This window comes from Sorex araneus, chromosome 4, assembly GCF_027595985.1.
Source record: "Sorex araneus isolate mSorAra2 chromosome 4, mSorAra2.pri, whole genome shotgun sequence".
Classification (NCBI taxonomy): Eukaryota; Metazoa; Chordata; class Mammalia; order Eulipotyphla; family Soricidae; genus Sorex; species Sorex araneus.
The window spans coordinates 16015946-16042793 of record NC_073305.1 but is presented as its reverse complement, the minus strand read 5'-3'; the positions used below and the strand labels follow the sequence as shown (position 1 = coordinate 16042793).

Sequence of the window (26848 nt, the reverse complement as noted above, 5' to 3'; positions counted from 1 at the left end):
TTATTTATTTATCCACTCTCTTCCCTTCACTCTGACTCTGGTCTGGTATATCTGCAGCCAAGACACCCAGCAAGTGATTCCTGAATTGGGTTCAAGGCCTTTGAGCTCATACCCAGGATGGACCCGTTTCTCAGAGTGGAGCTTGAGCCATAGTTATCTGGAGAGCTTTTTTAAAACCCAGATATGCAGGCTCTATTTCCTGACTAGAGTGTCCTAGTCGACCTACTTGGACAATCCCTCCCCGCAGGGACCCTCGCATACACAGCCGTGTCCCGTCCAGGACAGGTCTGCCCACTGCTCTGCTCTTTGAAAAGGCCCCGTGAAGCCAACTGGGCCCAGAGCCCCCCCCGCCCCCCGCTTTCCCCACAGACCTGGCAGCATCTGTCCAGCCTGGCCATTTCCACCCGTGGAGCCAGCGCCTTGCTCTTCCCCATCTCCTCCTCTGGGGCAGAGCTGGCCTGGGCGATCCCAGGACTGGGCAGTGCTGGCTCCCAGGCTAGGGTGGGTTCTGGGGTAAGAGTTGAGCTTGTCTTGACCACGTGTCTCTTCTCCCCGATGGAGTGGACTTCTCCCTTCTCCCTTCTCCCTTCCTGTGCGTGTCACCTGTGTGTCACCTGTGCATTGTTGCATCATAGTCCTGTGCAGATGTGTGGCTCCACCCAGCCTCACTTACAAATGCATGCACACATATGCACACACACACACAAGCACACGCATGCATGCACACACGCACGCACGCATGCACATCCTAGTGCTTGGATTCCTGGATGCCGAGCTAAGTGGCGGAAAGTACACTTGCGTTTCTACTTCGTCTAAATGGGGACACTGGCAAGACCCTCTCAAAGCTGATGAGAATGAAAAGCGATGCCATGGAACAGTTCCGAGTGCCAGGCCGGGGCCCTCGAAGGGGATTGCCACTTGCTTTGAGCTGCTGTCGGCACTTAGGAAGACCCTCGGCCTGCCGCCTTGATCTTACTCCAAAAAGAGGCTGAGGAAGTTGGGCTCCGGGGGGAGTGTGGAGCGTCAAAGGCAAATCATTGAGTCCGACTCGGTTGGAAACTTCGGGCCTACAATGAAAGGCCGTTGTGAGTCAGAGGACGGTGGGGGATTTGCAGCAGGAATTTCGTTGACTCTGAGCATGCTGTCTAGTGTGAAAGGGGTAGGTAGTTCTTCCAAAGGATGGGGAACTGCATCAACAAGGAGAGAGGGCCTGTCCTCCTCCAGGCGCCGCCATAAAGGAGCACTGAGGCCTAGCAGCACTTGGAGTGGATGGAGCTGGTGTAGAGGCTGGTGGGGGGACAGGAAAGGCCAGCGACGGAGCCCCCGAGCCAGTCCTGGCTTACAGAGTCTACTTTCACAGGGATGTCATTAGACACATTTCTGTGCGAAGGGAGGTGGGTTGTGCCACATCCAGTGGCACTTGGGGCTGCTCCTGGCTCTGTGCAGTTATCACGCCTGCTGGGGGGTCCTGGGGACCAGGTGGGTGCCAGGAGTCAGACTGGGGTCAGCTGCATGCAAGGCAATCACCTTGACCCCTGTCCTCCTCTCACCCCAGCTCTGCCCACTCATTTTGAAGTTGGGGAGCTAGTGGTTGAATTCCACCTCACCTCTCTCAACTGCTCTGCACCCAGGGCATGCGGTACCGTGTCCAGGCTCAGATTGTGTTCAGAATGGTGGACATCTGATTGCAGATTCCTCTTGACATGCTTTTCCATTTTTCCCTTTTCTTGTTCCCAGTTCCCTCTCCCTCTGTCTCTCTCTGTCTCTCTCTGTCGCTCTGTCTCTCTCTCTGTCTCTCTGTCTCTGTCTCTCTCTCTCCCTTCCCCCTACCCCCACCGTGACAAAACTTTGCGGAGTTTATCTCGAGGTAATGTCCTTTGCACTCACTGTGGGTTTCAGTCATCTCAGTTACGACTCCCGGGGATGATGACAGGTCTCTGGAGGCCGCCGGCCTCACTGTGTGCTGGCATGAGACGAGGCTGGCGTCCTGGCCATCAGCTTGCTCTGCGGCAGGACACACTCTCCTGAGCACTGACCGAGTGTGCTCTGGTCTGCCTGCAGCAGCTCTGGGACCACCCCCGCGAGGCGTGGTCACTGGAGGCGCTGCCACTCCCTCAGCCTCCATTTCTCTGGTTCCTGAAGTCCCCACCTTCTGCTCTCCCCAAGGGAGCTAGTTGCTTTTTAAGACCCATCTGGCATTTTGTTTTTTTTGCATTGCCAAGGTGTCCGGGTCCTTTGTTTGGGTTCTGAGGTCACAGCCTTGGAGGCCAGACCCGCGGTTCCCCTGCCTGGAAAGGCTTCCCCGAGTGATGTGTCCTGGGAAAGGATCGGCCAGACGAATACCTGCCTCCCACGATGTCACCTCGAGATCATTTCCTGCTCCCGCCAGCCCTGCACCTGTCGTGGGGGTGGGGTCACCCAGATCTGAGGGACCAGCGCCCACTTCCGTTGCTTTCACCCGCCCCTGGGGTTCCCCTGTGGCTCCGACAGTGGCTCCCAGGGACAGGGCGCAGGGTTGGGCCTCCTTAGCCTCCAGCTCCTTGGCTACTGCGTCCCAGGGCGTGTTTCACAGTTGGGAGGCTGCCCTCTCTCTGTCTCACCATCATGTGTGTTGTCCACAGACGTGTAAATTACATGTTGAAATGCTATCACATGTCCTCAGAGCAGAGGCAGGAGTCCAGGCTGGGAGAACCAGGCTCCTTACCGCCCCCCCCCCCCGCCCCCAGCAGGCAGGTCAGCTTCCTGGGCACCTGAGGACACAATCGGGGCGCGTCCCTTTCCCAGGTCTGACCCTCCCCGTGTTAGCCCTTCAGATCTGACTCTGCCCTGGACATATTCATCCTGCAGGGGCTGAAACAGCCCTAGACATGCCCGTGGACACGACAACGTCTGCAGAAGGAAGGGACCTCTGTGACCCTTTGCTGACCGGGCCCTTTTGTGAGCAAATAGAACCTTTCCCGGAATCCCCCAAGTGGAGGGTCTCTGGGCCCCTATGGCAGGGCCCCCTGGGCTGAGTCAGGTAGGGGCTCTGCTGGGGTTGGGGGCAGAAGCAGCTTGTTGGCAGCAGGGGGCGCTCCAGAGGCCAGAGAGGACGGGAACTGGTAGGAGAGAAGGATGCTGGAGAGAGAGCCTGGCTCTGGTCTCCATCTGCACTTTAGTTCCTTCCCACAAGCACAGTTGTACTGAGTATATAACTCACTTCACGTCCAAAGCTTAGGCAGTTCAGAACTTTGTTAGCGGGGCCTGAGAAGTAAATCAGTGGGGGACATGCACCAGACCATGAGTTAGGTCCCCAGCATTGCTGATGACACTTCCCCCCCCCAAAAAAAATTATTCAGGACACATACACACACACACACACACACACACACATACACACACACACACACCTGTCTCAGGGACATATATCTAGTGCCTTGCATGTGGCCAACCCTGGTTCATATCCCTGGCACTTCTTAGGGTTCCCCAAGTACACCAGGTCATTCCTGAACACTGAGCCAGCAGTAGCCCCTGAGCACCCTCGGGTAGGGCCCAAAATTCTTCAGCAACTGTCTGTGGATTTCCTGGTATGTTTCACTGCATGGCAGTGATGGATGGAGACTGGGCAGGAAGGATCCATTTCTGTAGCTGGAGGAAGTAGAGCAGCCATTCACACCCCCCACCTCCCCCCCACAGTCTCCTCCTTGATGTCAGTCTGCCTGGGATATGGTGGGACACCCCAAACTCACCGGGAACTTTGTAAAGCTGATGAAGACCTCTGGGGACCAAGTAGCACCTGACTTCCAGGGACGATGGGAAAGTCCTGGACCTTAAAACAATCAGTGCGGGTAGGGTGTTTGCCTTGCATGCCGCCAACCCGGGTTCAATTCCCAGCATCCCATATGGTCTCCTGAGCACCCCCAGGAGTAATTCCTGAGTGAAGAGCCAGAAGCTTCCCCTGTGCATCGCCAGGTGCGACTCAAAAAGCAAAAAAAAATTAATTAATCTGTGCAAGCCCCACCTCGGCAAGAATGAGGCAGTAATCCTCATTGTAATAAGAAAGACTTGATTCCACTTGATTCCAACAGATCCTGGGACCTGTCCCCGTCTCAGTCCCTGTCCCTCCTCCAGTCTCTCACTCTCTCTTCTCTCTCCCTCCTCTGCCTATTTCCCTCCCTCCCTTTCTTTCTCTCTCTCTCTCCCTCCCTCCTTCTCTTCCTGTTTCCCTCCCTCCTGTCTCTCTCTCTCTGTCTCTCCCGCACACCTCTCTCCCACCCACCGCCCATCATCATCTCACAGTTCCTGTCATTCACAGATGCCAAGGGCCTGGACCAGGTCCTCTATTTCCATTTCCGCTCCTGCAGGCTGGGTGCACGCTGTTTCCTGCGCAGGCCCAGTGGCAAGATCCCCTCCCTCCTGAGCTCATGGATCATTGCTCGCTTCCTTGGAGCTGAGGGACAGAGGTTCTTGTTCCTTACAGGCTGCTCCTCAGGATGGCACGTACTCCTCCTCCTCGGGCCCGCCAGGAGTCCCTTATGAGAGCCTTGTGGATGCCCAGAGTCTGGGACATAGGCAAGGACAGAACGAATGCTTCTTCAGGAGCTTTCAGCAGGAGCCTGCTGCCTCTGGGGGCTGGGCTGTCTTTGTGCTTAGGGGAGACCCGGGCCCACTCCCTGCCATATGCTCTGTTTGAAGTGGCCCACACTAAAGACTTTGCGTCAAACTGAACAAAACCCAGGGCCTCAGGTGGGGTGGAGAGGGCGCCCTGGGAAGGAGAGTTGATTTGGAGAAGGCCTTTGCTTACGGGCCCAGCGCTGCCAGCCTGGGCCTTGTCCTGTGTTCCACCTTTTCCATTGGTGTTTGTAGAGAATCTAGAAGGGGCCGGGGCCTGGAGGTCCCCCAAAGCTGGGAGGCCATGCACCCTGCTGGGTTGTCCTCTGGGTCTGAAGAACATGGATGTTCCTGGGCTCTGCAAAACCAGCAAAAGCAGGCATGGGTGGAGGGTCAAGCGGCCGACCCGGGTTCGATTCCCAGCATCCCATATGGTCCCCTGAGCACCGCCAGGGGTGATTCCTGAGTGCAGAGCCAGGAGTAACCCCTGTGCATTGCCAGGTGTGACCCAAAAAGAAAAAAAAGAGAGGGAGAAAGTAGTGAGTGACGGGAGCCATTCAAGGATGTCTTTGAGTCTAGGTGAGTTTGTGGGCAAGTTACCGACACCCCTGTAAACCAGAGCTGCCTTTTTCAAATCTGTGCAGGGGACTGTGAGGTTTCTAAATTGAACTTCAGCTGATGTTTGTAGAAAATATCCCACCACTTAATTTTTTTTAAAAGAAAGGGGGGATGCAAAACAGGATTCCTTGAAAATAACTTAATCTAGATTCTCTTTTGAATAGGTTTCTGACTTCTTAAACCCCTTCGAATCTCATTATGTATTAGTTTATAAATCTTGGATCAAAACCAGTCCAATAAAATGTAATGGGATACATTTAAGTATTAAAAAAAAATCAATTGCACTTAAGTTTAAAAAAAAATCAATGATGGAGAAAGGAGGATGCTTGATTTGACATCAGTTCTAATGAAAGAGCGTTTAATACGGGTCAGTGCTCTCTCTGCTGCCCCCTTCCAAATGCTCCAGAGGCCCGGGCTGTGACAAAGTAGGAGTGTCCAGCCAACACCCTGTGTTGATCTGTCTTCTCCTGCGGAGATCCTGTCACCCCTCCCGTCCTCTCCTTTGACTTCCTGGAAGGTATCACGGGGTGGGGGGTGCAGGTCTGAGGGTTGGGTTTTCCTGTGGAGGTACCAGCACCCCCAGGGCCCAACTGGAAGTGCACTTAACAGGAATGGGGTCCTGAGAGGAGACACCGAGGGATTGTGCCACATCCTTGGACCCTGGGGGAAAGGGTGGTGGGTGGATGAGAGTGGCAGTTACCATGGTAACAAGGAACCCCAGGTCCACCCGCAATGCCGTGTGCAGTTACCCTTTACTTGTTTAGTTTGGGGGCCACACCGGGCAGTGCTTGGGGCTTACTCTGCACTCAGAGATCACTCCTGGTGGGGCTCGGGACCATGTGGGGTGTCAGGGATCAACCCTGCGCCGCTCGTGTGCAAGGCAAGCACCTTAACCCCTGGACTAGCTCTTCTACCCCAGGAAGGCTCTTTTTTTTCCCTCGTTTTTTTTTCCCTAAGGACTAGATGAGATGGGCGGGAGGAAGCAGGGAACTGGGCGCGATGGAATGGTTAAGAACCAGACCTCATTGACGGGAAATTATCTGAAGAGTAAGAACGTGGGGAATCACATCCCCTGCCCGGCAAGTCTAAATTTCCTCTCACACATCCAGGCTGGTGGCAGATTCCCCAGCTGGAGAAAAGGAATCTTGCTTAATTGTCAGCCACAAACTGTTTCCACCCCGGGGCTCACCTCTAGCCTTCGCCCTACCCTGCGTCCCCTGCTTGTGCAAAAGCGCCAGCATCAGAAACCCCCCACGAACACCCCCCCCACCAGTGAGCAGGCAGGATGGGGCCGTGACTAACAGTCAACACAGCATTAATCACTGCTTCCCTCCTGCGCTCGCAGCCGCCCTTCCCTTCTGTCTGTCCCAGCCAGTGCCAGCGAAACCTTGCAGTGTCCGGTCTCACCCTCCGCCCCCCCAGCCCCCACCGTGTCCCCCAGCATCATCCAGGCTCCTCCGCGGCCCTCGTTCTGGCCACTGTGTGGTCGTCTCTGCGCATGTGCCCGGGTGCGCGCACTGGCGCCGCGGCCTGGCCGTGCCACCCCGCCGGCTCCTGCCCCATCCAGGAGCGCGTTATCTTGCACATGCAGCCTTGGGGCCCTGCCAGCTTGGCACGCGCTGGGCTTGGGGAACAGCCGGGGCAGCGTCTCGGCCAGGCCGTCGGCCCTGGAGTTGGGCGGTTATCTCGCCCTCCCGGGGCACGTGGGCGGCAGTGCTGGGCCTCAAGGAAGGGCCTCGCCCTGGAGACTCCAGGGCCCCCGGGTGTCAAGGGAGGTCCCGGTGGGTCTGGCGTGGAGGAAACGGGGTCAGCTGGAGGGTTGGCTGGGGGTGCCAGCACGGTGGATGGGGAAGGAGGGGGTGACACTGAGTGGGTCCAGTGGTGCAGTAACGTTGCGTCCCTCAGCCAGAGTAGGGACCTTCACAGTGATTTTTTTTTTCCTCCCTGACATGCCATTTACCTCTTCCTCGCAGGTGAATCATGTTTTAGCCTCCCGCCTAGAAGGAAGCCCACCCCCATGGGTCAGGGTTAAAGCTCACCGGGGCCAGGCTGGGCGTGAGTCATTTGTGTGGTTCTGTGGGTGGGGCCATGCCCCTTGGGCTGGGCTCACGCTGCAGTGATCAGGGCCTGTTCCTGGCTCTGTGCTCAGCAGTGCCCCCTGGCGGTGCTGGGGATGACCCCAGGTGCAGGACCCCTCTGTTCTTTCTCTGGCTCCGCACCTGAGCTTTGGATGCGTCCATGGGGGCTGCTCTGACAGTGGCACCCGTCACCTGTCGGCTACTTGGTTGGGGCACTGGTCTGCCATCATCCCACAGGTGAGCCTAAGAGCGTGCAATCGAGAGGGCACGTGAGAACAGTTGGGCGCCGCAGGGCCCCTTGAGGGAACTTCCAGAAGGTTCTGCTACAACCACAAGCAGCCCACAGCAGGCGGGAGACCTGGAAAGAGACCGGACCTCCATGGGCGGAGCTGCAGAGTCTGTGTAAAGAGGCCGGGAGGCAGGGAGGTAATAATTGAGGCCACTTTTGCAAATAACGCGTCTCCAGTAATAATAGCGGTTACTCTCATTATCGGGCCGGGCTCTCTGAGGGCTGCGGCGGCTGCTGCCGCGCTCGCCTGCGAGAGAAAATCGGGCGAAGATGTGAATTGAGCAGCGGGGGTGAGGAAAGAGTCTTCCTTTCCCGCCATCGGCCCCCCCCCTTTTTTTTTTTTACTACATCTGAGCACTAAGCTTTTTGTGTGTGTGGATTTTTTTTTCCCTTTTAACGTATTCTCTCTGAACACCGTGAAAGCCAAAGTTGTCTAAAATGAGACCGACGGCTTTCTTAGACTCTATTATGTTGGCCTAATTACATATCAGCAAAATGTTTTTCTGGGGCATTGTGTGTAAAACAAAGAGGAAAACAAAATCTCGCTGCCTTCGCCTGCACTCACGGAGGCGAGGGTCCCCCATCCTGTGAGAGGCCTGGGGGTGCGGGTGGCGCCTCAGGCAGGCTTCCCAGGGCCTCGCAGGAGTTTGGCCCGGAGACAAGAGGGGAAAGTGGTTCTGGAACCTTCCACGGGGGTGGGGGGCACTTCGTGCTCCCCCTCCCGCATCTCCTCTGCAGCTGGGGCCACACTGCAGCCAACAGCTCTGTCCATGTCGCCTGGCCCCTTAGAACCCTGATGGACTCACTGACTCTCCAATAGTGTGACCACCAGGGTGGAGCCCAGGGCCTTGGACCGTTCCGGCCTCCCACCCAAACCACATCCACCCTACCTGCCCGTGTGGCTCAGTGTCCACCTGGCCTTTGCTAAGCACAGATGGACTGTTCTGTCTCTCCAACATGGGAGAGACCTTTGCAAGACACACAGCGTGACTTGGACCTGGGATGGTGGCCCGGCCCGAGTCAAAGCTAGCCCGGGAGCAGCCTGGAGCCTGCGTGCATGACCTGTCCTCGCACCCAGCTCGCTCCCTCTGCCCCGATTCTCCTGGGCTCCCTGAAGGCCCAGGATCTCACTCTCCCCAGAACTGGCCGCACAGGAGGCCTGGCTGCGGGCTTCCTTCTTTCTGCTTCCCACCCTGGGCCGGGCCCTGCCTGGGCAGTGATTTCCACCCCGCTCCGCTGACTCCGGCCCACAGACCCCCTCTCGCGGCAGAGCCCGACCCCAGGCAGCCCCACACCTCCTGGAGTTTTGTCTCTGCTGCGTGGGCAGCATCTCCAGCTCTCTGCCTTCGTCCTAACCTCTCCCCGACTTGCCACTGTGCGCTGGTTTCCAGGTGCCGCTGTGACTGACAGATGGCTCGAAAGGTGGCTGAAGCCACAGGGCGTGGCCATTTGTATTCACTAAACCACTCACGATGTGAGTCAGCAATGGGTACGTGCCAGCGTCCAGGTGTTAAAACAACACCGAGTGTATCCTGGTCCAGTTCTGGAGGCCTGGCGGCCAGAATGGATCTCGAGGAAGTAGAGTGCAGCTGTTCACCGAGCTGCCTGCTTTTTTTTTTTTTTTTGCGTGTGTTGGGCTTGTTTGGTGTTTAGGGGATCAGGCCGAGCTGGGGGTTGGACCCAGGCCTCCTGCTTGCAAAGCGTGTGCTCAGGCCCTCAGGGCTCCATTTCCCCAGACTTCACGAGAGGGTCTGCCCCTTGCTTTGCCCACTTGTAGAGTCCAGGCCATGTCACCGAACCTGCCTCCATCCTCACTTCTCTGACGGCCAGGCCACATCTCACATGGTTGGGCACATGTCTGTGTTATGTGAGAGGTTCTACCTCTGGCATCACACACCAGGAAAAAAAAAAGGTGGGGGGGGCATGGGGGAGAAGTGTGTCAGCTCGCACTGCCCCTCCTGCCACTGTCTTCTAAGACCTCTCTGAAGATGGCGAGCCCATCTCAAGCTCCTAATGCCATCCCGTCCGCTCAGTCCTCTTCACCAAGAAAGGCAGCCCAGGCTAAGGCTCCAGGAAGTGCATGGGGGCCTCATGTGAGGGCAGTTCTCATCTCAGACCATTTCCTGCCTCCTGGACAATAGCACAGGCTGCCCACCCACGGCGAGTCTTAAGTCCTTCCCTCCCTGTCCCCCTTACCTGGCAGGCCAAGTCTCCGGGGCCCACGGGGTGGATGAAACACAACCCACTCAAGCAGCCCACAGTCATGGATACTTGGGTGGTCTTCAGAGCTGGGCCGGTGCCAGCAGGCCCTCCCGGGAGTAACTTTGTGCATTTGTCATGTTTAACATAGAGGACCAGTTCCCAGCAGTGAGGACGCTGGGTCAGAGGGTAAACGTATTTGTAATTTCGAGAGATACTGTCAAGTCCTTCTCTGCGAGGTTGAAGCAGGATGGCCTTCTGCTTTTCCTGATTGAGCATGCTTGCAGCCCGGAGCCTGGCAACAAGCAGCTGTCAGACTTGGGTTTTTTCCCGTATGATCTGTGAAAATACGGTAGCACTTTTAATTTGCCGTTTTTTTTTCTTTTTTTATTGTGCTATTTGGCCTTTCTTTCCATGTGCTTAATGGCCATTGGAATTTCCTTTTCTGTGACTCTTTTCCTTCCCTTATCCATTTTATCATTCGGGTCACTGTGCAGTTTTCTCGTCAAGTTTTAGGAAGTCCTTTACAAATACTGTCCTCTGTGTCATTTATCTTTTGATGATCGAATTTGTCTTTTGTCATGCAGAAGGATTTTTTTTTTTTTGGTCACCAAATTTGTTATGTGTGTGTGTGTGTGTGTGTGTGTGTGTGTGTGTGTGTGTGTGTGTGAGTGGTTTGGGAGCCACATTGAGGGGTGCTTAGCGCTTACTCCTGACTCTACACTCAGGGATCACTCCTGGCAGTGCTCAGGGGACCAAATAAGATGCCAGGGATTGAGCTCATGTCAGCTGCATATGCCCTACCCTCTGTACTATCGCTCTGACCCCCGAATTTATAATTTTTACTTTATGGCTTTGAGATTCCGAGTTATTTTGAAAGGACTTCTAGTCTGCCCTGTGAGAATTAAAATAAATTAAAAGTGGAAGGTTGGACCCAGGCATTCGTTTCTTCTATCTTCTGAAAAAAAAACCAGTGAAGTGATGCTAAAGAAATGATGAATAGGTTGCATCAATAGACGGATCAATTGATGGATGATAGAATCAATCCCCATTATTTATGGATTCTACTTGCTAAAATTTTTTGTAATTCCCCAGTCAACGCTCTTGTGTTTTCCGTCTCTTACGGGCAGATGCTGAGCAAACAGAGTGTGACTCTCCCAGACTCAAATGCTTGCCCGGCCAATGCGGACACGTTACCCTCTCATTTCCGCTTCTGTCCTGCACACAAGCATCTTTCTCAGAGTCCTTAGAGCCAGAAATTTCCCCAGTTTTACACCTTTTTTATCTTGGGTGACTTTGCTATTTAAAATGGCTGCAGGTATCGCCTAGAAGTGTTGTCTGAGTTCCTGTGCTCAGGACGGTGATGGTGCTCCCCTGTTAAGTACGCTTTGGCCAGGGGTGAGTTCAAGACACCTCAGCCCTGAGTTCTGAGTTCACAAGTTAATGATGGAGATTAAACCAAATGCTAAGTGTCAAACAGAAACACATGTGTGCAAACACACACAGACACACACAGACACAGACACAGACACGCACAGACACAGACACACAGACACACACACACACATACACACACACACACACACACTGAGGTTTAGTCTTTGGTTACAAAGATATTATGATCAGAGGCTGCGGGAACCAAATCCTCAATGTCCCCTGAGATTTAGGGCTCTGGATTTAGTCACCTGGGGCAGAAACGTTCCAGAACATGTAACTCCTTCTATACTGTGAGGAGACATGGAGCTCCCCATTCTGCCTCACTGAGCCCAATAGCTGGAATCAGAGGAAACCACCACAAATAAAGAGAGGAGATATATGATTCATGAAGCAAAAATAAGATGCGATAAAAAAAGAAACAATCTAGAGATAGGAAATAGCTCTGGGGGCCTTAAAAATAGGGCAGCAGAAACCATGCATGCATACTAAGAAAACCGGGAAATACAGGGCTCCCACAGGAGAGTGAAATAAAAAGACAGAATGAGAAAATGGGGGTAGACAAGAAAACCAAAATATCAATCCTACCTTTTAGACTAGGACTGGAGGGATATCACAGCGGGTAGGGCGTTTGCCTTGCACGTGGCCAACCCGGGTTCGATTCCTCCGTCCCTCTCGGAGAGCCCAGCAAGCTACCGAGAGTATCCCGCCCACACGGCAGAGCCTGGCAAGCTACCTGTGGCACATTGAATATGCCAAAAACAGTAGCAAGTCTCACAATGGAGACGTTACTGATGCCCACTTGAGCAAATCGATGAACAATGGGACGACAGTGCTACAGTGCTACCTTTTAGACTAGTAGAAGGTTCAGGGGTTAAAAAAAGAAAGAAGAGAGTAAACAGGGTGCCAGGGGTCAAACCCAGTTCTCCGCCATGCAAAGCGAGCACCCTACCTGTTGCATTGTCTCTCTGGCCCAAAGAGAGTAAGTGGAGACAAAGAAAAATAAGCACTGAGCAAAAAGAGAACCCATTTCAATATGGAAGAAGAACTCTCATATTTTACAGTCTTCTAGTGAGTAGCCCTGAAACAACCCACAAGACACACAGTGAAATTCTGGAATTTGGAGAGAAGAAAAATATCTTCAGATCTTACAAAGCAGCACTAAAGGGTATGTTCTGCGTATTTTTAATCAGAATAAATACTAAAATGGCAGTGCCCATGTCTAAAAGCTAGTAGGGCTATTTTTTGGAAATTTTTTGAGAGGAAACCTTCTAAGAAGTGCTCAGGAAGGCCAAGGGCCCCTCTTGGTGATTCTCAGTCAACCACTGGTGCCCAGAGATCATCAGGGTTGTACCTGGCGGTGCTTGGGGAACCATATGGTACCAGGAATTGAACTTGGGTCAGCTCCATGTAAGGCAGCCACCTTCACCCCTGTATTAGCTCTCTGGCCTCAATACTTCAATACTTCTTAATAAGAAGTGCGTGTAAGCCCAGACTACATTAATCAAATGTTAGTTAAGGATGAAGATAGACACCTCAGAAGCACAGGATTCAAATAACTTTCTAGGGAGCAACTAGAGGATGGACTCCAGCAAAACAGCGGATACCAAGCCAGGAAAAAATAAAAGCACCAGCCCTAGAGAGCAGAGGAAGGAGAATTTGGGTGGGGAAAATGTGTCCAGTGGAGAAAAACATAAATGTGGAAATGGATTTGAATACATGGGATACTTAGTCATGGGCATAAAGTAGAGGTGGTGGAACATATGGAATAAATTAGTGGTGGCTGCATGATGTGCAGCCAGGAAGATGGAAAAAGAAACAATTGAAATCACCATTAACTCCAGGAAGAGGAAAGGATTGTGTGAAGAAGATGCCTTGTTGCAATGCGTCATTTAACCCAGCACAGAGCAAGGAACTAGTCCCTGGATATCTGGCGATTGCCTCCAGAAGTCCCAAGGATACCTACTCTGGAGAGACTCAAGTCTCTTTTATTTTTGGGTTTTGTTCTGGAGTTTGTTTGGGGTTTTTTGGGGGGTGGGGAGTTGTTGCTTGTTTTTTTGGGTGGTCACACCTGGCTCTGCTCACAGCCTACCCCTGTCTCTGCATTCAGAAATCACTCCTGGGGGCTAGAGTGATGGCACAGCAGGTAGGGCGTTTGCTTTGCACTCGGCCAACCTGGGTTCAATCCCCCGCATCCCATATGGTGCCCTGAGAACTGCCAGGAGTAATTCCTGAGTGCAGAGCCAGGAGTAACCCCTGTGCATTGCCGGATGTGACCCAAACAGCAAAAACAAACAAACAAACAACAAACAAAAAATCACTCCTAATAGGGATTGGAGGAGCATATGGTTTTCTGGAGATTGAACACAGGTTGGTCACATGGAAAACAGGTGACCTACCCACTGCACTGTTTCTTCAGCCCCAACAAGTCTCTTTTATAAAGTGGTACAGTATTCGCATGTAACCTGTGCTTATCCCCCCATATACTTTAAATCATCTCTGAGCTACTTCATAACACTTCGTGCAATACAAATGCTATGTCAGTAGTTGCGGGTGCTGTTGGTTTTCAAGAAGGACGTGAAAGAAGTCTTTGCAAACCTGCTGCAGTCTCAGCCACTATAGAGCTAACTACGAGTACCAACTTCTGATCAGTGGTTGGATGCAGGGCACTGTGGAACCATGGAATCAGAGGGAATATTGCAGTTGCCAATTTTTGTGTTTTTCTTTAATAAATCACATTATAGTAAGTCCTAAGTAGGCACCATTGTTATAATTACACTAGTCCTGACTTTGGGTTTCATTAAATGATAACTGAGGGAGAACTTAGAAATGTTTATGGAAGCATTCAGCCTTTATTACTAATGTAGGAACCCCAAAGAGAGTTCAAATGGGTAATCAACAGCCGTGTAGGGGCCAGGGAGACGGCACAGTGGGAGAGCACGGGCCTTGCAGGCATGACTCTTGGGAAGGGGGTGACGATTGGCATCTTGACAGCAGTTTTATGATATCAGAAGTTATTTTTGTTGTTGTTGTTTGTTTATTTAGCTTGGGTGGGGAGACTCTGGAGCAATGCTTGGGACACTGGGGCCACAGCTAGTGATACTCAGCCAACTAGCAGTTCAGCCTAGGGCCAAGGGCCACCAAGGTAGTACAGAGGTTAGGCACTTGCCATACATGCAGCCTGGACAATGGTTTGAATCTTGGCACCACATAGTCTCTCAAGCCCTCCAGGTGTGCCCCTTGGGTCACGACCAGTATGCTGTTCCCACCTCCCTCACCACCCCCCAGCCAAAAAATAACAATAATAATTCTGGGGTCCAAGATGTGGCTCTTTGCCAGCCTCGTGATGCTGGGAACCACCCGATGGTGCTTAGTACCCTCTCGACAGTGCTCGGGAGCCTGTGGTGTAGAAAGCCAGCCCGGTTCGGCCTAGCATGTACCTTCTCCGCTGACCGTCTCCTGGCCCAGAAACCAGAAGCATTTTCCTAAAAAGCTCGTGCTGGGTAAGGGTGCTCGTTCTCTCTGCAAGGTGACGGACCAGGCGAGCTGCACTGGCAAGGCAGGGAAGCAGAGACAGACCCGAGTCCCCCGTTTCAGGGCCAGAGACCTCCCCAAAGCCGAAGACCCCCACCCCACCCCACCCACCACCCACCCCCACACTTAGCAATCGCTCAATTCCCCGTCTTGACCTACAGTCGCAAATAAAGAGCGAAGTTCTTTCTTTAGAAGTTGTCCTTCTGCAGGATGCTCCCGCACAGCTAGAGAAGGAAGGAGGGCAAGGTGACATTTGGGGGGCCCCCTCTCTCCATGCCGCCGCCGCTGCCGCCTCCTTCCCATCCCACACCCAGGCTCTTTCAGAAGCAATCACTAGACCCATGCATTTCCGAACGCCGCGTTCTGGAGGGTACGGGAAGGTTGTGCGGCGTGTCCCGTGGCTCTCGCTGATTTGCAGCCAGCGGAGAAATGAGAAGGGAACAAAGGCAAAAAAAAGAGCCGTAAATACAAATGAGTTCCTTTGACACAAGTTGCAGGGGGCGGGGGGCGGTGTGGACCACCACAGGACATACATGCTCCTTTTAAAAAAAAAAAAATTTTTTTTTTCCTACCGCTCCAGGTGTGATGGGAGATTATGAAGCCACACAGGAGAGTGGAGAGTTAATTAAAAAATTGTTGCTCCTTCTCCTCGCCAGCGCGGCTTTTCTGTTTGATAAGCAGGCTGGCTTTGGAGTGCTGTTTGTGCTCCGCTCCTGGCTGGAGAGGCCCAGAAAGGCAGATGAAAGGGGGCCTGCCACGCGGACAGACACCCCACCTCCTCCCTCCACTAATGGACTTGAAAGCCTTCCCCACCTCTGCCGCCCGCCGCCGCCTGCCTGCACGGGGCTCATGGCATGTTCCAGAAATGCCTGCTCCAGACTATTGATAATATGCAAACAGGCTTTGATAGATGCTTATGGAAAACCACTTTCAGCAGTAATTAAATCAAGGCCTGCCCGGAGGGTGGGGGCGGAGGGCCTGGCAGAGCGTGACACCTCGCCCCACCTGCTTTCCCTGTGACAGCCCCCACATTAACGCTTGGAGGCTGCACTGGGCTCTCCCGCGTTTTGTTGTTGTGTTTTTCCCTTTGCCTTTGAGTCTGGATGCTTCTGACCCCTCAGGCTGACATCCCCTGCCCGGAGCGGGGGGGTGGCAAGTCCATCCCGCTGTCACTCTCCCCGAGTGACAAAATGAAATACAGAAAGTGCGCAGGGCGGGGAGGGAGGGGGGGCGCCTGTCTGAGCGGCAGGTCAGGCTGCGGTGGGGGTCGGCCATTGTCTTGAGTCTCCGGGTGCCTGCGGAGAACCCCCTGGCACAGCCACCAATAAAAGGACTGCATTCCGCCTCTCGGGGCTTTGTCAGGCGCCAAAGCTTGTCCTGGTTGCCATGGCTACTGTCTGATTGTGGCGGGATTGTCCCCGCTCCTGATAAAGTGGGAAGGTTATTCTTGATAGACCCAAGTAATCATAACCTCGCCAAGCTGGGGAGGGGGCTGTCCCTCCCCGCCCCCCATCTTCCCCCCTACCCCACCCCCGCAGTCCTCTCTTTAACTCAGGCTGCAGGCCGAAGCCAGCAGCAACCTCTGCAACCATGCCGGGACAGGACCGACCAGACTGACGGACAGAGGCTCTGCTGATCTGGAAATAGGACCCATGTGTCAGAGGGACTGCCGGGCCACCAGCTGCCTCCATTGGCCTGAGATGGGGCTTTGGGATGGGGGCAGAAAAAGCTCTCTCTCTCTCTCTCTCTCTCTCTCTCTCTCTCTCTCTCTCTCTCTCTCTCTCTCTCTCTTTCTCTCTCCCCCCCAACACCCCCCCCCACCACATCCTTCTTCCCCGCAATTCCCTGGGCCAGCATGGGCGGCTATAATGGCATGTCTGAGCTGGCCTCGTTGTTCTTTGCAGGCCGGACCAGGGGCTCCTTAAATCAGCTTTCCAGCCCCACCCCAGGGCTTCTGCTGGGGGTTCTCGGGCAACCATGCCTGTCTGGCCCGTGTCCTAGGCAAGGCCCCCATCCCTCTGAGAACCGCTGAGGGAGGGAAAGATTGTGAACGGATAAACCCAATGCCATCCTACATCGATGTAGGGTTTATCCTTTCAGATTGGTTCATGCTCATAGCGGGAACCAGGCAAGTCACCTACTGGGGCTGCAAAGACACAGTCGCCAGGCTGGGTGCCCTCTGCTGTCCCAGGCCCCGCTGGTCCCCGCTGGTCCCCGCCGTCTAAGTCCCCCTCCTCAGGCACTTCTTCCCTCCGGCTCCTGATCTGTGCGTGTGGGGGGCCCCTGGGCTTCTCCGGGAATGTCACACTCCCAGGTGGGCCACCCCAGGGGCCCCGGCAGCCTGCCTTGACCACGCGGCCTGTGGCCTCCACTCTGTGGCCAGCAGGCCCTGTCCAGCGGGTGTCCATGTGTCCACACTGCTGGTGCTGCAGGAGCAGCCCCCTGGGCTGGGCCCTTCTGCATCTCCAGGGACACCCGCTGCCGAGGGCGTGCCTGGGGTTGGGAGTCAGTGACAGGCCTGGGACAGAGGGGAGCTGCGTGTGCAGGGCTGCAGGGGCCCCGGGGCCTAGAATCCTGAGAAGGGCCTCGAAACTGCCTCACTGGGGGCCCCTCGGTGGGAGCAGGACTGATTTTAGATAAAGGCCAGTGTTGGTCCCCCCCACTCCCACCGAGAAGGAAACACAGGTGGGTCAGAGACCACCGTGGCAGGCTGCAGCCACGGCAGATGACAGATGAGGGTGCATGTGTCTGGAGGGACAGTTGGGATAGGAAAGCGGGGGGGGGGGGGGTATGTATGCAATGTCTGTGTGCAGTATGTGTCCGTGTATGTGTCCATGTGGCATGTACACGTGTGTGATATGTGTATGGTATGCCTATGTGTCATATGCATGTAGTGTATATATGTGGAATGTGTGTTTTGTGTGTCTGGTATCCCTGTGTATGTGGTGTCTGTATGCAGTGTGTGTGTGTGACATGTATGATGTTTCTGTGGTTTATATGTAGTGTGTGGTATGTATAGTTGTGTGGTATGTGTGTGGAATTTTTGTGTTGCGTATATGGTGTCTGTAGTATGTGTAGAGGGTTATGTGTTGCGTGTGGTACGTCTGTGCATGTAGGTGTTGTGTGTATGTGTCTTGTGTATGTGGGGTGTATGTGTGTGAGGTTTGTATGGTATGTAGGTGGTATGTATGTGATGTATGTGGGTTTTAGGGTGTGTGTGGTATACATGGGTATTAGCAGGGTATGGATTGCAGGTATGGGGATATATGTGAGTATGGGGGGTGTATGTGGGTATTGAGGTGTGAGTGTGGTGTATATGGGTATTGGGTGTGTATGTGGGTATTAGAGGGTGTGAGGTATGCAGGTATTGGGATGAGTGTGTGGTGTATGTGAGTACTGGGGGTGTATGCAGTTATTGGGTAGGTATGTGGTATATGTGGGTACTGGGGTGTGTGGTGTATGCGGGTATTGGGTAAGTGTGTGGTATACGTGGGTATTGGGGGTGTATGTGGGTATTGAGGTGTGTGGTGTATGTGGGTATTGGGGGTGGTGGTGTATATGGGTGTTGGGGTATGTGGTGTATGTAGGTATTGGGTAGGTGTGTGATGTATGCAGGTATTGAGGTATGTGGTGTATGCGGGTACTGGGGGGTGTATGTGGGTATGGGGGGTATGCAGGTATTAGGGGGGTGTATGCGGGTATTGGGGGGTGTATGCGGGTATTGGGGGTGTATGCTACTGCTGCATGCTTCGAGGGGCAGAGGACTTGCTCATTTGTCAGATGTCATCTAAGCCCCCAGGACAGTGAGGTTGTCCGGTGCCCCAAAAGCGTCTCTGACACGAGACGACTAAGCCTCTCTGGTGGAACTCAAAAATTCACAGATCCGCGCCTTGCCTGGGATTCCTGGCGGGGACTCGGCCTGCGTCAGGCCCGGGAAGGGCTGGGTGGGAGCCGGGCCTGCAGACTGCAACCACACACACACACACACACACACACACACTCCCCGCTGCAAAGCGGAGCTGCTGAGTCGTGGGGTGAGGCCGGCGGCTCTCACAACAGCCTTTTTCCCCCCAGGGTGTGGAGGTGCAGACTGACTACGTGCCCCTGCTGAACTCGCTGGCGGCGTACGGCTGGCAGCTCACCTGCGTGCTGCCCACACCGGTGCTCAGGACCACCAGGTACCCGGCAGGGCGCTGCGGTGGCCGCGCTGTGGCCCACCCTTCCGACGAGAGAGCCGAGCACGCTCTCTGTGCCGGGCCCTCGTCTCTCACCCGTGACCCCTGGAAAAAGCCTGGGAGCGGGCTTGGGTTTCAGGCTTTTGATTTCTGTTGGCGAGCCTCCCCCCCGCAGGGCCCCGGGCCCCCGCTTCTCCCAGAGGGCTCTGTGCTGGGGGCGGGTGACGCAGCACTGCGCTCTCCCGCCCCTCACCCCGTTGATGCTTGGGCCCCCACAACCACGTGGTACCAGGGATCCAACCCAGCTTCCGGGAGCCAGGCTCAGGCTCCCGCCCTCCGAGGCATCATCCCGGCCCGTGATTTCCGGTTCTTAACCGCCCTGCACCCCCATTAGAGAGAGCCTGGTCCTCCCCTTCCCACTCAAGGCGCCCAGGCCCTGCCCCATTATACCCAGCCGGTCACCCATGTGCTCTTGGTGCCACAAAAGAATAGGCAACTCCTCCTCCCGGTGTCCAGCTCAGTAGACATTTCATATGCAAAATCCCATTTTTTTTGATCCTCCCCCCAGCCCCAGTCCTCTCCTTAACTCAGGTCACAGAGTTGGGGGAGGGTTCTGGGGGCTACCACAGCCTCAGCAACCAGGAACAGGGCCTGCCAGGCTGAGGGACATGGGCCCTGCTGATCTGAAAATAGGAACTTTGTCACGAAGCCTGTTTCACGGCTACAGAGGCTGTTGGACTTGCCCACGATCATGGACTGGCCTCACAAAACGGCTCAGCTCGTGGCACTTGAGCTTCAGGCTCACCGCTCACCGCCTCCTTCCTTCCGTCCCTACAGCTGGCCCCTTCCATCTGTGCAGGGGGCTTTGCTGTCTAAATGAGGCCTCTAACCCCCACCCTCCTGCAGGGCTGTGGCATAGAGGAGCCCCGTTTTACCCCTGAGGTATGAAGACTCCTCGAGCCTGAGGCTGCATAGCCAGGAAGCAGCAGGACACGAGGAGCATCAGTCTTGCCTCTTCCACCAGGCAGCCTCCTGGCTAACCCCTAGGGATGTCGCCTCCCATGGCCCTCAGTGCCCCTCGCCCATGCAGCAGGGTAGAACTGCCCCGAGCACAGACCAAGGGTGGAGGATGAAGGTAACAGTAGGTGCCTTTCCTGGGCCCCCACCTTAAGCCCCTCCTAACACCAGACTCAGGGGCCGAGAGCCTGCAGGCATCAGTCTGCTACCATTGTGCTACTGGAAGCTGCCATGGGCACAGGACAATGCAGGTGTGTGGGCTGAAGGCCACCCCACCTCCATACCTGCCACAGGCTAGCTGTCCCCTCAGCTGAGTCATATAGGGCTTCTGTGAGTCCGTTTCTGAGGGTCCCAGGGGACCCTGTCACCCCCCTAAGGATGAGAACCATGAGGATGGATTTGAGGGGCGCCCCAGCTGACTCAGAAAGGTGTGTTTGGGGTGTCCGCACTGGAGAAATAATCCTTTGAACACCCCTAGAGCATTTATGCGCCCCCATACGGGAGTGGAAGGCCCTGGAGTGTTTCATGCGCCCCCATGCAGAAGCGCTGATTCATGCCTGACTGGGGGCCCAGGGGGGGTGCGGGGGGGCAGGGCACATTCTTTGAAGCCAGGCAGGAAGCAGCAAGAGCCGTTACATATAAGAAGGTCCCAGTTGCCCTCAGAGCCAGCTTGGAAAGTTTGAGGTCCCCCCTCTCTCTGCTTCAGAGCCCTGTGGATGGTCCTGTAGCCTCAGCAAAGGACAATTAAAGGTGGCGGTCATCTCCCGAGCTGCATCTGGGTGGGGGCAACCTTCCTTTGGGGAGAAAGGCACGGTCACCGCCCTTGGGGTGCTCCTGGGCACCCCCCCTCTGGCACTGCCAGACCTGGCCCTGCGCCCTCCAGCTGTGGCCTGCTGCTCTGTGGGGGGCTCGGCCTGGGGCTGAGGACACTGGGCTGGACTCACCCCCCCCCAGGTCTCCTCTGCCCACCCTGGAACTTCGATCCCACCCCCCCACCCCAGGACCACGGCTCCCCGTCATTGAGCCAGGGGGCTGGCTAGTTCCTCCTCTCTGGGGAGCTGAGTTGGCAGCCAGGAAGCGGCTTCCCAGGGGCCCTGGCAGCAAGGGGCGGATGGCCTGGAGGTGGGGGAGCCCCCGGAGGGGAGTGTGGAAGAACGGGCTCACTCTCCGCTGTGTGCCCGCAGGGAGGGCAGCGTCTCCACCAAGCAGATCGTCTTCCTCCAGAGACCGTGTCTACCTCAGAAGCTGAAGAAGAAGGAGTCGAAGGTGAGTGGGCCCTGCCTGCCCCCTCCGTCTCGGGACCTGGCCCAGGGGCTCCCCAGCCCAGCGCCCCTGAACCCCAACCGAGGCTACCGGCAGGGGCCAGGGAGGCACTGCACGCCAGAGCAGGGGAGGGGGGCTTGGTTGGGGACTCTGGCTAACAGGTAAGGAGGCCCCAATGCCAGCCCAGGCTCTGCTCACATCTCCCGGGTCTCCTGGTGAGCTTGAACCTGACTTTGCCACACCAGCACTGGGGGTACTTGGCAGAAAGACGCTGCCAGACCCTTTTGGGTGATTGTGGATGAGCGGGACAGGAGAGGGTATCCGGGGGTGCTTCACACAGTGACCATAAGAGACCGTGACTGTGGGGCTGGAGCAGTAGCACAAGCGGGAGGCAGTTACCTTGCACGCGGCCAACCCAGGTTCAATTCCCAGCATTCTATATGGTCCCCTGAGCACCGCCAGGAGTGATTCCTGAGCACAGAGCCAGGACTAACCCCTGAACATGACCAGGCACGACCCCCCCAAAACAAACAAACAAACAAAAACCAAAATGAGAGTGACCATTTCTCAGGATGTCTCCCCCATCCCCCGGGTGGTGCAGAAGCTTCACCCCAACTCCCAGCCATCAGTGGATGCCTTTCCTATTGGGGTTCACCTGCTTCTCAGTAATCCTGCCAGAGGTAGACCCGGGGCCCCCTTGGTGGCTGAGGCCAGGCTCCCCGCCCACCAACACCTTCCCCACATGGTCCTGATGCGGTCTCTGGATCCGCAGGCCACCCCAGAGGGGATTTGACTGGAGCGGCCCCTCACCAGGAGGCAGAGCCGGACGAGGCTGGCAGGGAGGATGCCAAGGACATGGTGTCCTAGGGCCAGCGGGCTCGGCGTGCAGAGGAAGGCCCACCTCTGAGCTCCACAGTGCTGATGAGACAGGTGACAGCACTGAGGCCATCATCAGCCACTGGGAGCTGGCGGCCACTGGCCAGAGGATGGACTGGCCACTGTCACTTAGAGCGGAGTGACTCCCGGGGGACACAGATGCCCCGCTTGGGGAAGCTCCCCGCCACACTGCTCTGGGTGGCCTCACGAGGTACCCGGGCTCTCTGGTACTGCGTCAGAGCGGGGGCCGTCCCACAGCTTTCACTGTGGGGGTGACACAGAGCTTGGGGCACCCTGCCTTGGGGCCGGTCCTCTCCAGGTGCTGCCTCCCTGCCCCTCCGCAACTTGTTCAAACACCCCCCTTTTTTGTTGTGCTTTATTTGGGGCCACACCAAGCTGTGCTCATGTTTCACTCCTGGCTCTGTGCTCCGGGCGGCGGGGGGTGGTGGTGTCACTGGGGGTGGCGGTGTCACTCCTGGTGGGCTGCTGGGGAACCAGACGGGGTGCTGGGAATGGAACCTGACTCAGCAGCTTGCGAGGCCAGCCCCTGCCAGGGAACTCTCTCTCCAGCCCCACACCTCCTTTTTTCTAAGCCTTGAGATCGGAAATGCAGTTTACCCCTGAGCAACACAGACTTTTGTTTTTTGTTGGGGGATTTTTTTTGGGGGGGGCAGTTGTTTGTTTTTTAAATTGCATAGAACTTTAATTTGATTTTAATGATTTGATTCCCCCCCCCCGCCCCGTATATCTGGTAGAATACATATGAGCCCAGATCTGTAAACAACACAGGCTTTCCTTTTTTTTCTTTTGGCTTTTTGCTTTTTGGGTCACACCGACGATGCTCAGGGTTACTCCTGGCTCTGCACTCAGGAATTACTCCTGGCTGTGCTTGGAGGACCATGTGGGATGCTGGAGATTGAATCCGGCTCGGCCACATGCCCTACCCGCTGTGCTATCACTCAGGTTTTTGGGGTGCTGAAGCAGGTTGTAACTGCAGTGACCTGCTGCTGTCAGAGAACGCAGTCCAGTGACACCTCTTGTTTGGATGCGTTGCTGCAGCCTGACAGTCAGATGAACTAGAGGAAAGAGAGGGGCTACGGAGGCTGCCCTGTAAGTCATACACAGTCAAGACTGGATGTAGCTGGTTTACAGGGAAATCTGCATCCCAGGGGCCCTGGCCCTGGTGAGGGTTGAAGGGGGGGAGGAGATGCAGGACGCCCAGGGCCAAGCTGAGCTGGGCGCAGGGGTTTCCTCTGCTGATACTCAAGCCCCCAGCCCCGCCCGGGTGCTTTGCAGGCTCAGACTGTGATCCCTGAGCCAGTACCGTCCTCCTCAGCATAGACGGGCCCGGGCCGCACAGTGCACTACATCTGGCCACCTTTGCTGTGCATCGCTGCCCAGTGACCAAGATCCTGCACTGAAGTCTCGAGGCCAGGGATGTGGCCCAAGGGGTCCCTCTGTGTGTAAGAAGCCTCGTGTTTAATCCCCAGCACCCCGTGATCCCCACACCTCCCACTGCCTGCCTGTGAAGGGCCCCCTCAAACAATAAAAAATGCAGTCAGGGCTGGAGTGATAGTACAGTGGGTAGGGCATTTGCCTTGCACGGGGCTGACCCGGGTTCGATTCCCAGCATTCCATATGGTCCCCCAAGCACAGCAAGGACTAACCCCTGGGCATCGCCAGCTGTGACCCTCCCCCAAAAAATGCAGAGTCCTTGCTTTCCAGGAGCCCAGCAGGGTGAAACGGGGTGGGGGGGAACTCGGGGCAGGAGGGGGTCTGTCACATAGATACCTCTGAGAACCTCTCACCAGGCCTGAGCTGGCCAGTTTGGGGCCCGTCCAGGCCTACCTGCAGACCCCACACACATTTCATTTACCACTATGATATTTTAAAAACAGGCCTATTCAAGCTAAGACACGATTATTACTATCACAAGATCCAGTTAGAAAAAAAATTTAATGCAATATACTTTTTAAAAAAATACCATATAGTGTGGACACCAGTAACATCTCTATTACACTCAGCCCAGAGATTTTAATAGCCTCTCCTTACTCGTCTTTCCCAACGATTGGAGGCTCTTTCAGGGTCAAGGGAATGAGACCTGTTGTTACTGTTCTTGGTATATCGAATACGCCATGGGTAGCTTGCCAGGCTCTGCCGTGCGGGCAGGATACTCTCGGTAGCTTGCCAGGTTCTCCGAGAGGCATGTATATATCTTTTACTGTATTTGGGCTATGAATACTCCATGGGGAGCTTGCGTTACTGGTGCCTGCTCGAGTAAATCAACAAACAACAGGGTGACAGTGACAGTGACCATATAGTGAATAGATGCAGTCTGAATGGTCCCTGGATGCTAGCGTGGGAGGCAGCCCAGAATAGTTCCTGGATGCTAGAGTGCATTGCTTGTGAGCACTGGCACATTCGAGAGACTGTGGATATAGTCTGTTGGTGCTCTGAATCCTTCTGCCTTTATGCACAGTTCTGGTGGCATCATGACCAGACAGGCTGAGTCGCAGTGGGCTTTCCTGTCAGGTGGGAAGCACTCGGTTCTGGCTTCAGCCTGGGCAGGGCATTTGTGTGGAGCATGCACAAGGGGAGCACCTCACAGCTTGGGAAGTGCTATGGGGTAAGGACTGGGCAAGAGGGCTGGGGGGGCAAACCCGTCTGGAGTAGCTCTGGGCTGGGACAAGGAGGCGGCCATGGTGCCCACCTGGTCATCAGGGCCCCGAGGGAAGGAGTGTGACCTTGCTGAGATGTGGAGCCATCAGCCCCCATGGGGCAGCCCCTCACCCCCATATCTGGGCCCTGTGGCTCAACCATGAGAGGGTGTCAGACCACACCTGGGGTGTCTACACCTGCCGGGGAAGGGAAGTGAATAGCCGAACACTTGGGAAGGGCGAACATCGGGTTCTATTTTCACCCTGCTGCTCCAGAGTCTTAGACTTCAGAACCTCCTTTTCCAGGCCTGGGTTCGAGGTCAGTTGAAAGAAAGAAATTCCCTTCCCCATGCAGAGCTCTGAGATTCACCCGTGCCACACAACCGCCCGGGGCCGGCTGCAGCCTTGCTTGCCCCCTTGGGTCTCGGTTTGAGATGACGGGGTGGGGGGGGGGGCGCGCTGGGAGGGTGTTGGGGGGGCTGGGGAGGGTGCTGCCAGCAAACATTCAGGGCTCACGGGTGGGCTGTGTGTATTAATCCCCGCCCGCTCTGATTTCTAGTTTCAGTGGCGGTTCTCCCGGGACGAGATGCACAGCCGGCAGATGCGCAAGTCCAAAGGCAAGAGCCGCGCCAGGGACAAGCGGCCAGCCGAGGAGAACGAGAAGAATCTCGAGGAGCCGTTTTCCAAAGCCGAGGGCGTGGGAAACTGCGTGGCAGGCCCGCCGCGGGAGGACGGCGCCGCCGAGGAGCTGAGGGGCCACGCGGGGGAGGGCCCGGGAGAAAAGGGGGGCCCGGGGGACAGGGCCGTGCAGAACGGCCCAGCGGGCCACTCAGGCCCCGAGCCTGGAGAGGAAGCCCCGGAGGGTGGCCTGGAGGACGCGGCTGTGGAGCCCAGTCCCGAAATCGACAACTGAGCCTTTGGAATAGGCAGCCCCCCTCGCCCCCCGGGGCCCCGGCCCCCACAGCCGGCGGGGGTGCAGGTTGCCCTGAATGTCGTGTGCTCCCCTTTGGCTTGGCTTCGACTCTCCTTGTGCGCTGACCGGATCCCTCACTGTGTTGGTCGGCCACATCCATCCACATGTGTCGCGGTGCCCCGGTGTCAGGATGCAGAGACGTGGGATGATTCCCCTGGGACCTCAGGCCTGGAGGCCGGCCTGGCCCCGCCCAGGGAAGGGTTTGGACCAACCAGTGCCTGTTTCCACCCCTGGGGGGCGGAGGGGGGGAGCATGTGGGGCCAATCCGTGGGCTTGCCAGGCTACAAGCCAAGGCGATTGGTCGTTGGCTCCCGCTCCGGCCGGTTTCCGCCCGCCAAAGCCCCCCCTCCAAGCTGCCCTTCTCCACAGAGACCCCTCAGACCCTGCTGCTTTGGCGAAGAACGTGACATGGGGGGGAGGGGAGGGGAGGGGGGAGGAGAGCGCCCACCTTTGGCTTTTCTCAGAGCGTTCCCCCTAGATACTTGCTGATCATCGGGAAGAGGTAATTCTGTCTGTGCACCTGCTTATCTGCAGAATGTCCGAGAAAGTATTGTGTTAGTCTTAATGCCAAAAAAGTTTTTAAACGTTTTGTATTCAGCACATATGAACACATCATAGGAACCCATGTTTTTCTGTCGTTTTTTGTGGGGGGGTGACCCAGCTGTCGGGGAGACCCAGTCATTGTGTGCTATTTTAGTCCATGTGCCATCGGCCAAGTTGTCGCCCATGTAATGCCCTCACGTGTTTTCGATGGTCCGGAAAGTATTGTTACGGCTTTAAGTAGATGCACCTGGCAAACCCCGGCGAGAGAATCGATTGTCTTCTAGACCAAAACAACAGCCCGTCTCTTCTCTTGTTTAGTTACTTAAAGCAATAAATCATCTATGAGTTCAGTGCGTCCTGAGTGTTTACTGTATCACAAGGGGGTCCTCACCCAAGGAACCTGACCCCGTTCCTTCATCCAATTTTTTTTTTTTCTGGTAAGTTTCTAACTCCTGGCAGCCTAAGCTGGGAGAATGAAAGTTCATCGTGATTTAGTAGTCCAGGCGGGAGGTGGGGGCGGGGGGCTTCTGAAGGGAGGCCATGTCCAAGTACACTCATAGCCTGCTTCCGGCTCTGAGCTCGTGGATCATTCCTGGCGGTGC

The 26848-nt window shown here is 55.5% G+C and overlaps 1 protein-coding gene across 3 annotated transcripts in view; it reads left to right on the top strand.

Annotated features, from left to right (window-relative positions):
* Positions 1-26596, top strand: part of RFTN1 (raftlin, lipid raft linker 1) — a 215905-nt gene extending 189309 nt beyond the window's left edge. For all 3 annotated transcript variants that reach the window (XM_055135488.1, XM_055135487.1, XM_055135486.1), the window contains exons 8-10: positions 18817-18920; positions 21119-21200; positions 25290-26596. In XM_055135488.1, the coding sequence (XP_054991463.1) occupies positions 18817-18920; positions 21119-21200; positions 25290-25643 (540 nt within the window). In that variant the 3' untranslated portion in view covers positions 25644-26596. The remainder of the gene's footprint in view (positions 1-18816; positions 18921-21118; positions 21201-25289) is intronic.
* The last annotated feature ends 252 nt before the right edge of the window (positions 26597-26848 follow it).